Consider the following 12,829-nt stretch of genomic DNA (forward strand, 5'->3'; position numbering starts at 1 on the left):
GCGGAACTAATTCCATAAAGTCTGAAAAACTAATTCTGATCAAAATTCTTCCACCAATTATTCTTACCAGCAGTTCGTTTACGTTGACCTAATAGGTTCACACTGCTGGAGGTACTCCGCTGAAACCACTAGTACCTACTCAGTATGATTTTAGGATTCCATACCTCAAAGGAAAAACGGAACGGATCACTTTGTTATCTGTCTGTCTGTCCGTTTATCCGTCTGACCGTCTGCCCGTCTGTCGTTTCTGTCAAGAAAACCTATAGCGTTCCAGCGTAGCGCCTTGTCATGGTTGTGCACTATTGCGTGTATTTTACAGTACCTAGGTGTTATCTTGTTATCATAATATACCTACCTACATTTGTGTAAGTAGCCATTTTTTGCATAAGAGACATGTACAGACCGATCATTACAGCAACTAATATCTAAAGTTAGTGTTTTATTTGGCCCAATAAGGTTTTAGGTATACCTAAATATACATATATAGGGTACTTCCCGTTGACCTAAATTCTAGAGTCCGACTCGCACTTGACGCACAGTTTTTTAAAATAATAATACAAGTTACCTCTTGACTGCAATCTTACCCGGTGGTAAGTGATGATACAGTCTAAGATGGAAGCGGATTATTCTGTAGTTGTCAGTGTCAGTGTCAAGGTGCAGGGTTTAGTCAACTGTCGTGTTGCAGCACTGGTCGTGCCGCAGCGCGCGACGGCAGCGATGGCGTAGGGCATGCTCTGCGGCGCCGTGTGGTCCGCCGCGCCGGTGAGCCTGCGCGGGCTGGCCCCGCCGCTGCCGCCGCGCCCCGCGCTGCTGGCTGCGCTCGTCATGCACGCGCTGCATGCCAGCGACGAAGACAGCTTTATAGGTCAGTACTCAAACCAACTCAGGCCCTCCAGAATAAGTTCGTTTTTAGGGTTCCGTACCTCAAAAGGAAAAACGGAACCCTTATAGGATCACTTCGTTATCTGTCTGTCCCTCGTGTCTGTCAAGAAACCTATAGGGTACTTCCCGTTGACCTAGAATCATGAAATTTGGCAGGTAGGTAGGTCTTATAGCACAAGTACAGGAATAAATCTGAAAACCACGAATTTGTGGTCACATCATTTAAAAAAAATATGTTTCAATTTTCAAAGTATGATAACTATACCGAGTGGGGTATCATATGAAAGGGCTTTACCTGTACATTCTAAAACAGATTTTTATTTCTTTTTATATACAATAGTTTTTGATTTATCGTGCGAAATGTTGGAAAAATAACCGAGTACAGAACCCTCAGTGCGCGAGTCTGACTCGCACTTGGCCGGTTTTTTTTTATTTTAAGTTATCTAGGCATTAGTAAATAAATATAATCTTACGGTATACCTCTTTGTGGATTACAATGTACTCCAGAATACATACAAGTTCATTAAGTCTAATTAAATTAGACGGACTGAGTATGAATAGGTTGAACAGAATAATTTTTTTTTGGTGATGTTGGTGAATCAAATTGATATCATGATCTTAAGTAATAATATTATATTGAAGCCTTTATACCTGGCTGAGTTCGTTGTGGGCTCTTCTCAGACCTGGGCGCGTTTAGAACCCTTGTAGCTTTAGTTTTAAGTTTACGTAATTAATTACTATCACCACTATAATCTAACAATTCTGACCATCAAAACATGTACAATAGTACCTAGACCTACTTTGAATAAATGATTTTGAGTTTGAGTTTTTTGAGTTTGAAGGCTTTCTTTTGGATTTCACGGATGAAAGAAGATGTATGAAGGTAGAGAAATTACCTCAGGGTCAAACATGCACAGACGTAGGTAGAATGCTGCAGTCACCTCTGTAGAGTCATAGCGAAATTATGTCAAAGTCACAAGTCGCGACTGTAGAGATACCATGATATTACTTCAGGGTCACACTAGGGTCGTAGGGTCATAATTTTAAAAGGAAAATACGTAAGTGTCGTCACTGAAGAGACATCGCAATGCTGTACCAGGGTTATTTAAGGGGTATTTCAGCTGGATTTACTGTAATCATCATCATTACTTTAACCTATCGTCGGAGAAATAATTAACATGAGTATATCATCTCAGAATGAGTAAGAAGAGTTTAGACTTTCTACTAGTCCATCAAGCTGGCCAAGTGCGGATTGGCAGATTTCACGCACCTTTGAGAACATTATGGAGAACTTTCATGCAAGTAGAGCCTTGATAGCTCAACGGTTGAGGAGCGGACTGAATTCCGAAAGGTCGGCGGTTCAAACCGCACCCGTTGCACTATTGTCGTACCCACTCCTGGCACAAGCTTTACGCTTAATTGGAGGGGAAAGGCGAGTATTAGTCATGATTAGCATGACTAATGTTCTTTAAAAAAAAAAGTAGACCGTTAAAACAAGACCCTATATAGTTCCGAAAGATTCCGAAAGATTGGGTGCGTGCCCAGGATCGAAATCAAAGTCTTAATTAGACTATCACCGCCTTTTCTCTGTGTAGCTTAATTTCTTAAAAAGCATATAAAGCTAATGGTCACCTTGATATTTGATGGTCTTACATTTTAAAATGGTAAAAGTTGCGACCATTTTTACGATGGAATAATAAAAATGTTTTCGTGGCAATGAGGACGTGCCTGGAATGCCGAGGAGTGCCGAGGAGTGCCGACCGTGTATTTCTTTGAGAGATAAGACAAGTAACCCAAGCACTCTAAAGTTTAAGAACTGTCTTAAGTTTGAGCTGAAAGTTAAAGCAAGCTTTTTAGAGTTCCGTACCCAAAAAGTGCCAAAAGGACCCTATTGCTAAGCTTCCGCTGTCCGCCCGTCCATCAGTTCGTCCGTCTGTCAGAGTCTTGTAACTTTTGAATATTAATGAGCGTAGTTAGTTCTTTACAAATAATAAGCGAAGCGAGGTCTACGAGTCCCAGTTTTCACCATCAACCAATAAACGTCCAGCGCTGGACGTAGATTGTAGGGACTTCCACACGCTGCTGTCTTACGCCGCTACCATCCAGTGACTCCCTGTGACTCGTTCTCGTCTCGTCTGCCCACTTAGTGAAGCTTGGGTATATCCGTCCGATTTATTGTATGTTTGACCGTCCATCTGTCCGTTTTTGACCCCCGACCCAAAAAGTGGGGTGTTATAAGTTTGACGTGTATCTGTCTGTGGCATCGTAGCTCCTAAACTAATGAACCGATTTTAATTTGGTTTTTGTGTTTTAAAGGTGGCTTGATCGTCAGTGTTCTTAGCTATAATTCAAGAAAATCGGTTCAGCCGTTTAAAAGTTATCAGTCTTTTCTAGTTACTGTATCCTTCACTTGTCGGGGGTGTTATAAATTTTTAATTTATAGTTGTTCTCTTTATTGTTACAACTTTGTGGTTCTAATAAAAACCAAAAAAATATATAAAAACCTATTTAAGGGGGATGCTCAATGCTCATGAAAGCAAACGGAGAGCGAAAAAAATTCAATATTCAAGCGCATTTTGATGAACGCATTTGTTATGAAATAATCCAACCCATATACGTCGATGCCTTCAACCCGATCGATGGTTTACATCAGCAATACAAGGCGGCGCTCGTTCTCCAAAACGGCTGAGCGAGTCACGCGACCCGCTATCTGCAGACATCTTGACGCCGAACCTCCCCCCACCTACCCCCTCCCGCCACTGCATGGTAAAGTGCGGATTTACTTTAAGACCTGCCAGGCAGTGGCGTCAATAGGGTTTAAAGCCAGGGTAAGCATTAAGGTATGAACTTATTTTCTGGCAGGTCATAATGGAAAATAAGAATTGATCTATTACAACTAGGGTAGGCAGTACTTTTATACCTCTATGAGCTGCACGCGGCTGTTGCCAGGGTGTAATACTGCTCCCCAATTTCTAACGTTACTCGGACGTGGACTCACGACACGGCCTCGGGGGCGTACGGACTAACTAGTCCGACCAATCCACCCACGCCAACGTCATCCTAAGCCGTGGTCCAAGCCTCACAATAGGACGTTGCCTCCCGACCTCTCTAATTATTATTCCTTCGACCTCTAGCCTCTAGGGCTCATCCCTCGGCGGAGCTTCGCGCTCGCTAACCCATCCGGTGACGCTGTAGGGCCTACGCACCATAGTTAAAGTGGATGCGACGGGTCTGCTCGCGAAATTAAAATTTTATTTGGTTTTTCGCAATTTGTAAACTAATACGACAAAGTAGGCTTATGGCATTCTATTTATATTGTAGTAAAAATGTATTAAAAGTGTAGCATTTATAATTGATGATTAAACGAACTTACCTTAAGTGAAGTTCTATCATAATTATACGAAGGCTTCGTCTTCGAGATTAGGATACTTGTAGTAGCACGAACCGTGTGGCCATTTCATACACTAAGTTGAGAAATACAAAAAACAAGATAAATACTTTTTTCGTAGGTACCATAGACTATACTTCTCATAGTGACAGCACTGATCGTCATTTTCATTTAGTTTAGAGAGCTTCTTTTTTTTTTTATTTTTTTTTACTAATTCATACACGGGTGTCTGAAAGGAAAGAAAGGGTGGGAGGGAGCTAATCTCTTCAGACGAAGCCTTCGTATAATTATGATAGAACTTCACTTAAGGTAAGTTCGTTTAATCATCAATTATACTTCGCTTCGTCTTCGAGATTAGGATACTTGTAGATCTTTAGAGATATGACATTTGTAAAAAAAAAAATATCATAATAGATATATTCATATAATCAATTTAATCAATTATATCAATATAACAAAACGTAACAGCTTAATCTTAAGCAATAAAGAGTAAATCAAAGAATTAAATTAACTCATATTATTATTTCCAAAGAAAATAAAAATGCATTTTAAATGTATTAAGAATTGAGATTTAAAATTGATATTGCAAAATCATTGCTATTATCAGTTACCTCAACTCTTTGATAAAAAACGTGCGAATGACAAAACTGACCAACGCGCAGTTTTGCGTATTAAATCAATATTAATGGTATTTTCATATGCAGTAGAAGTGGAGGCATGCCTCGTTGAATAAGCTGTAAACATATTAGCTGTAAATATATTAGTGCATATTGCACTTTTATTCAAAACTTCCTTTATCCAACGACTGATTGATTGTGAACAAACTGGTTTATATGGACTTTTTAATCTGATAAACAGTTGATCATTGTTTCTTACAGAAATTGTCCAATTGACATACACTAATAAGGCCTCTGTCGGGTATATTTCTGGCTTTTTTTTTTTTTTTTTTGAAAAAAGGTACTTATAATTAAGGAGGGTTGAAAAAGAGCCAGCGCGTGAAGTTTTAATCAAATCTGGTATTTTTATAATAATTCTGTCATCAGCTTTAATTTCAATATTCTGCATATTAATTTTACTTCGTTACAAGATCTAGTAATGTTACAATTTTTTTTGTTAGTTTTTCCATACTAATCTCATCATTGGGGTACCAGCTTTCCAAAAAATTAAATACAATTGAAGGATTCCAAGTAACATTATATTTTTGCAAAGATGGGCGTAGCCGGTAGAAGCCCTTAAACAATCTAGTTAACCTATCATCTGTGCCTATCTTTGTGTTTACAATTAAAGATAAAGCAGATCTATAACTGTTTAAAGTACTATGCTGAATTCCTTTATGAAACATTTCAGTTAAGAAAGTAATTACATGGGTAACTGCAGCTTCATAAGGATCAATATTGTGATTGTTACAAAAAATTAACCATTTTTAAATACAACACCATATTGTTTAACAGAAGTGTCTGATATTGACGCACTCATGATGTCTAATGCACTTTGTGGAACCCCTCTTCGTGAAAAAACGCTGTGCGGATAACTTCGCGACTACTAGCGTGACTTTGTTTTGCAATTGGCTGTTAGGAACAGAAAATAACACGTCTGTATTGGTTCCAAGTATTAACATATCATTACATTTTTTTTTATTTTTTTTAAGTGGGAACCACGGTTAAGTAGGCCAGAGGGGAACAACTACTATGCCTTCAGCTTTATCTAAAATTATCTTACGAATCATTTTCAAAATTACGGATATTGATGGGAAAGCATAAAAATTTAGTTTTTTCCAATTCAACGTAAAGGAAATTTACTGCTATTGCTCCTGGGTCTCCATGCCAAAAATTATATGCATCGCATTTCTTATTTAGCCTAGTAGCAAATAAATCTATAGCTGGTCTACCAAAGTGTTCTACAATTCTACTGAAGGCATGGACAGTTAGTTCCCACTCGATATCGGGGTGCAATCGTCGCGATTCTGCGTCCGCTACTTCATTATCTTGTGAAGAGATGTAAGATGCATAGACAAAAATGTTTTGTCCTCGCACCAATTCCATAATTTCTTGTTAATATCAGTGAGATGAGGAAATCGCACGCCACCCATTTTGTTTACATACGAACTGGCAGTTGTATTGTCGATGCGAAGAAGTATCTGACAATTATTTCGACTCTTTGCGAAGACCTTTAAACCGAAATATGCTGCCAATATTTCTAAGTAGTTGATGTGCATATTTTTCTCATCTTCACTCCATTTACCATTAGCTTTATCCTTACCACATGCTGCCCTCCATCCTGTTTTACTGGCATCGGAAAAGATTTCTAAGCAGTAGGAATCATCTCTAATAGGATTAACTGACCTTACAATATGTGTCAGCCACCATTCAAAATCTTTTGCTAAATGTTGAGGAATAGTCATATGACTGTCATAGTCCTCAGTCTTTTCTAGAGCTAGATATTTACATCGTTCGATATTCTTGGTGTATAACCAACCATATTGAACGGCGGGGCAAGATGAGGTAAGGTGGCCTGCTAAACGAGCAAACTGTCGAATTGTACATCGCTTTAATTTTATAAATTTCAATATTTCTTGTTTTATTAACATCCTCTTTTCATTAGTGAGAGCGATATGAAAATTTTTGGTGTCAATTATAAATCCTAAATATTTACATCTAGTTTTAGGTATCAACGAACTTTTCTCATAGTTAATTATGAAACCTAACCTATGACTCCAAGATATCAATTGTATGAGTTACATTCTGTTGACAAGCGTGAAATGTGTCAGCAATTATACATATATCATCCAAGTAAATGAATGAAATATATCCCAAAGACCGAAGTAAGGATATTACTGGTTTCATTAACTTTGTAAAAACTATAGGAGCTGTGTTCAATCCGAATGGGAGGACGTTAAATTCGTATGTTTTATTGTTACATATGAAACGTAATTTTTTTTTTTTTTTAATTTTCCATTTATAGGTATTAAAAAATAAGCATCCTTTAAATCTAGCGTACATAAGAATGAATTTTTCGAAATTAATTTTAAATTTGTTCGTAAGTCCTCCATTTTAAAGTGATTCGTTGATATAAATTTATTAAGTGATTTAAGATTTAGAATAAACCGCTTTTTGCCATTCGGCTTAGGTACAAGAAAAATACTTGAAATATATTGCATATTACATGGTATGCATTCAGATATTGCACCGGAATTTAACAATTCATTAATGACACTTTCAAATTCGTTAATTTCTTCCTGAGAAAAAATTCTAGAGGACGGTGTAAATTACTGTTTCGCGGTTGTGAAAAAAGGAATTTTATAACCATTTTTAATCCACGATAAAATGACGGCGTCATTAGTAATGAGGCACCATCTGTCATAAAAAGCGGCTAGTCTACCAGCGTTGTGTCGTACCTCGACTACCGGCGTGTCCGAGTGCGCGCGCGCGAGCGCTGCGGCGCGGCGGTGGCCGATGCACTCGACCCCGCGGCGGCGGCGGCGGCGGCGGCGGCCGGCGGTGGCGGCGGCGGCGGAGCTTGGTACTTGCGAGGCTGTTGCGCTGCAGGCGCTGACCTCCTTGCTGCTCCCGACTGCCTCGCCAGCGGAAGCGGAGCTTTCCCGTTTAAACACCGATATTGATTATGTTGCGACGACACAGTCTTCATTTCTGTTCCTGATTTATGTATTACTTTTGCTGCTTTTAGTGTATCGGCTAATTTTTCGCCAAAGAGAAAACTGTCAATTCCAGTGGAGTATAAATGATCCTTAATCTCTTTTTTAATAGTAGCAGTTACAAAACTTCGGCGAGACATAGACTCGACAAATTGGGAGTCACATAAGAGTTTGGTTGCGTCTAATAAAAGTTTAATGACGTCAGTCTCTTTACTTTGATTTGTAAACATTTTTGTCAAAGCTTGACTTATACAAGTTATAGCAATTGCTTGTTGGTTCTGTTTAACTTCAATAGCTTTGTCCTTTTTATCTAACGCCTCAGACAGTGCAGCCTTTATTTCTGCGTTTAATTGGGGAGATTCAATCTTGAGGCAGTTTCCTGGTGGAAAATATTTTTCAAGGAGGAAGGATTTGGCAGACCCGTGGTCGCAATATGTTCCCAACAAACAGCTAGTTCAGTTTGTATTGGAGAACTGTATTTTTTATTTTTAGAAGGGGTTTCACCGAATAAATCCAGTATCCAGTAGTTGTTATCCAAAATAATCGAAGTTTCAGTTGATATTACAGCTGATGTTGAGGGTAAATCGGAAATAATACCCATAATTGGATGATCCAGATCCACTGGGGACGATTGATTCCTCGTATGCTATCGATGATAACGGCCACGTCTTCTGACATATTTGGTTGATTGTTTACAAATCAGTTAATTATTTTAAATCAATTATTAAGCTTGTAACGAAGACACAGGCTCACAACCTGTGCTCAACGATATTGATGTGAAGGTATTATCCTTAAGAGATAAACTCATCACTTTTTTGTAGTAATTAATACAAAGGAAATAGTCTAAATAACTATCCTCAATGTATATTGACGTGAAGGTAACACTCTCTATCGAAGTGTACTCAACACATAATAATATTACTCGCGGTGTTCCCAGGTGGTCACCCATCCAAGTGTTGACCGCGCCTGATGTTGCTTAACTTCGGTGATCGGACGAAAACCGGTGTATTCAACATGGTATGGACGTTGGCTCTCCCGTATTTTAATACCTACAAATCGATGAGCTTACCTTCTTGTAATGACAATGGCGGATTAGAATTGTCCGAAGATGAATCCGATATTGTTCGAGCACGTTTTTGTATCTTTTTTCCAGTTTCTTTATTTTTCGCAGAAGATACTCATCACTACTTTTATTTTTGCGTTTAGGCATTATTAATACTCAAATTCACTACGACTTTTTAAGAATATCGTGTTGAACGGCCAGGCACTAGAACGCGAATGAAAATGACGATCAGTGCTGTCACTATGAGAAGTATAGTCTATGGTACCTACGAAAAAAGTATTTATCTTGTTTTTTGTATTTCTCAACTTAGTGTATGAAATGGCCACACGGTTCGTGCTACTACAAGTATCCTAATCTCGAAGACGAAGCGAAGTATAAATGATTTAATAGAAAATCATTAGTCTTTTGTTCACTCAAAAACCTAATATAAAAGTGTATTCGAGAGTGCAATCAACGAATACCGTTTCGATTCAAGCGTGCTCGATAAAATGCTGATGGTGTTCGTATTGCGAGCAATCGGGTTCAATCAGTTTAAATTATTGAAAGGTGGTTCATTTAACTCAATATTGTGTGTAAAAAAAAAAGTTGAAAAAACTATAACCCGACTACGGAAAAAATAAGACAACTTGAACCCGACTTCATACAAGTAAAATAAACTAAAAAGAAAGAAACAATATTGTGCTTAGTGCTATCATCGTCTTGATTGAGATTCAACACAAAGGCCGTGGTCGTGCGTTGTCGACAGCGTATTTCTTATCCTTGATTGACGGAATTCCCAGTGATTTCATTTGTCTACCAAATTAGAATATTTTCTTTTTGCTGTCGACAACGCACGACCACGGCCTTTGTGTTGAATCTCAATCAAGACGATGATAGCACTAAGCACAATCTTGTTTCTTTCTTTTTAGTTTATTTTACTTGTATGAAGTCGGGTTCAAGTTGTCTTATTTTTTCCGTAGTCGGGTTATAGTTTTTTCAACTTTTTTTTATTTGAAACTTTTCCGTTTTAATAAGTCTATGATGCGACGATTAACTGAGGTCTCGTAAATAGCCAATAGGTGGCGCTGCTGTATGAGAAATAATAAAATTATAATAAAATGGGATTTCTGTCGCTTGGTATATTTTAATGATAACTATATACTATATATTTAAATAATAAAAAGAATAATCAATTAATAGGGTGCAAGAACTGTATTCAACTACGTATTATATGAGAAATTCTGTGAGCTATGCGTTGTAAGCAGCTAGTGGCGCCATCTGTTATGTCTAATCGAAACGAATTTAATTATAGTAAAATGGGGTTTCTGTCGCTTGGTATATTTTAATACTAACTAAATTTATATTTATGAACTCAGAATTTTTTTCTCTTTCGTTGGACATCCCACTCGACACAATAGCAATAAAAAAAATTTTGAGACCCTCACTTTTTTTGATGTAACTTCCGTCAGGCCGATTTTTTTCGTATAAAGTATAGCCTATGTCACCCGGGCCATTACAAAGAATCGATTGACACCTCATTCATCAAAATCGGCCCAGTAGTTTAGGCGCTACGGTGGAACACACAAAATCTGGATACAAACATACATACATATTTACATACATACATACATACATACATACATACATACATAGACTGCTAAAATCATAACCCTTCCTTTCGGCTTTGCCGTAGTCGGGTAAAAAGCTAGTATTAAAAATATAAAAAATCTAGTAGGTATTTATACAATTAAAAATTTATAACACCCTCGACAAGTGAAGGTTACGGTAACTAGAAAAGAGCTGATAACTTTCAAACGGCTGAACCGATTTTCTTGGATTATAGCTAAGAATACTCTCGATCAAGTCACCTTTCAAACTAAAAAACTAAATTAAAATCGGTTCATTAGTTTAGGAACCACGATGCCACAGACAGATACACAGATACACACGTCAAACTTATAACACCCCTCTTTTTGGGTCGGGGTTAAAAATATGATTTAACAGAAAATCATTAAGTATTTTAGTTCACTCGGAAAGCAATATAAATGTGTATTCGTGAGTGCACTCAACGAATACGTTCCGACTCAAGCGTGCTCGATAAAACTTTATTGGTATTCGTATTCGAACAATTTAATTTAAAATGTGATACATTATTTCGATATTATGAAACATTTTTGAACAAATATTTAATTTAAAAAGTTTTGGAATCCCCGATTGCGGTTTGCACTACTTACATAATTTTAAGCCAGCATATAAAATCCGCCATTTTGATTTTTAACAAATTTTAAAAACCCAGTGACACTCGCGCAATCCAGATAAATCTAATGACGTATCATTCATCAAAATCGGTTCAGCCGTTGAGTAGTTACAAGCGGACATAGGACTGTTCCTATGTCCGCTTGTAACTACTCAACATACATTCAGACTTCACTGCAGTTGGGTAAAAATAACGTTTGAGCAAAATACTATTTTTCTGTGTTTGGTGTCTTTGAGAAAATAACTGAATTTTAACTTAACTACTGTTATACGAATAAAATTCTTGGGTTTACGTGAGTAGAATACGAATCGTGGTTAACGAGACGCTATTAGAGTTTGAAGTTATTAGTTAGACAAAATACCCCTTGTCTATATTGTGCTTTTTAGGGTTCCATAATCGAGAAATGCCAACGGGACCGACCCTTTTACTAAGCCTACGCTGCCAGTCCGTCCATCCGTGTGTCTGTCTGTCAGCGGACTGTATCTCATGAACCGTATCTAATAGATAGAGTTGTCACAGTGTTTTCTATTGCCACTATAACAAAAAGTGTAAATTAAAAATTTATAACACCCCGACAAGTGAAGGTTACAGTAACTGGAAAAGAGCTGATAACTTTCAAACGGCTGAACCGATTTTCTTGGATTATAGCAAAGAACACTCTCGATCAAGCCACCCTTCAAACAAATAAAACTAAATTGAAATCGGTTCATTAGTTTAGGAGCTACGATGCCACAGACAGACACAGATACACACGTCAAACTTATAACACGCTTCTTTTCGGTCGGGGGTTAAGGCTCGATGACACTAGGCTAATTTACGAGCTGCTAGTCGGCGAGTTTGAAAGCTAGCGAGTGAGCGAGTAAGCGAGTGTCGATGACACACAAAACATTCCACTCGCTCAGTAGCCAACTAGCTAGCGTGTTGACATTTTAGCTTTAACTACCAAAACGCAGATGCTCGCAACTAGTTTACTAGCAGTGATGATGACACGTGGCTACTAGCTAGCTTACAGGCCAACACGCCAGCGAATGGCGAGTAAATTAGCCCGGCTTTCTATTTTTCAAGCAGCGTTTTTACAATCTGATAATCAAAAGCAGATTGTGAAAAAGCTCGATGACACATGGCGAGTTTACAAGTTACAAGGCAGCGAGTTCGCTAGCAGCTTGTAAACTCGCCCCGTGTCATTGAAACAAATAGTAATAAACATAGCCGCCATGTAAATTTAAGAAAATTTAAAAGTGCAGTGTTCAATGGTACGGAACCCTTCGTGTACGAGTCGGACTCGCACTTGCCCGGTTTTTCATCGTAACAGAAGCGTCACTTGAAGTTATGACCATTCTTTAGCTGCACAAGAGCTTAAGCACTCTTGCATCCTGTAAATTGTCCCGTTAGTTCCTACTTGGCACCGCACCAAATGGCTTGCACTGATAATAATTTGTTGTTACCAGTTTTGCATATTTCGACTTAGAAAGATTATTATTATTTCGAAATTTAAATTGGCCAATCGCAAAACATTAATTATTATTATTATTTCTAACTAGCTGATGCCCGCAGCTTCGCCCGCGTGGATTGGTCAGATCCCATGCAGCATCAGGATTGAGGAGTTGG

General features: G+C 38.1%; 1 protein-coding gene and 1 pseudogene across 5 annotated transcripts in view; one reads left to right on the top strand and one right to left on the bottom strand.

Annotated features, from left to right (window-relative positions):
* Positions 1 to 12,829, top strand: part of LOC123876298 (protein Fe65 homolog) — a 78,736-nt gene that overhangs the window by 7,125 nt on the left and 58,782 nt on the right. For all 5 annotated transcript variants that reach the window (XR_006798308.1, XR_006798309.1, XR_006798310.1 and 2 more), the window contains exon 2: positions 686 to 865. Coding sequence is in view for 1 of the 5 variants with exons in the window: in XM_045922515.1 (XP_045778471.1) it covers positions 730 to 865 (136 nt within the window). In the remaining 4 variants the exon portion in view is untranslated. The remainder of the gene's footprint in view (positions 1 to 685; positions 866 to 12,829) is intronic.
* Positions 8,833 to 8,953, bottom strand: LOC123876564 (annotated as a pseudogene).

The sequence above is a fragment of the Maniola jurtina genome, chromosome 21 (assembly GCF_905333055.1).
Source record: "Maniola jurtina chromosome 21, ilManJurt1.1, whole genome shotgun sequence".
NCBI classification, from domain to species: Eukaryota; Metazoa; Arthropoda; class Insecta; order Lepidoptera; family Nymphalidae; genus Maniola; species Maniola jurtina.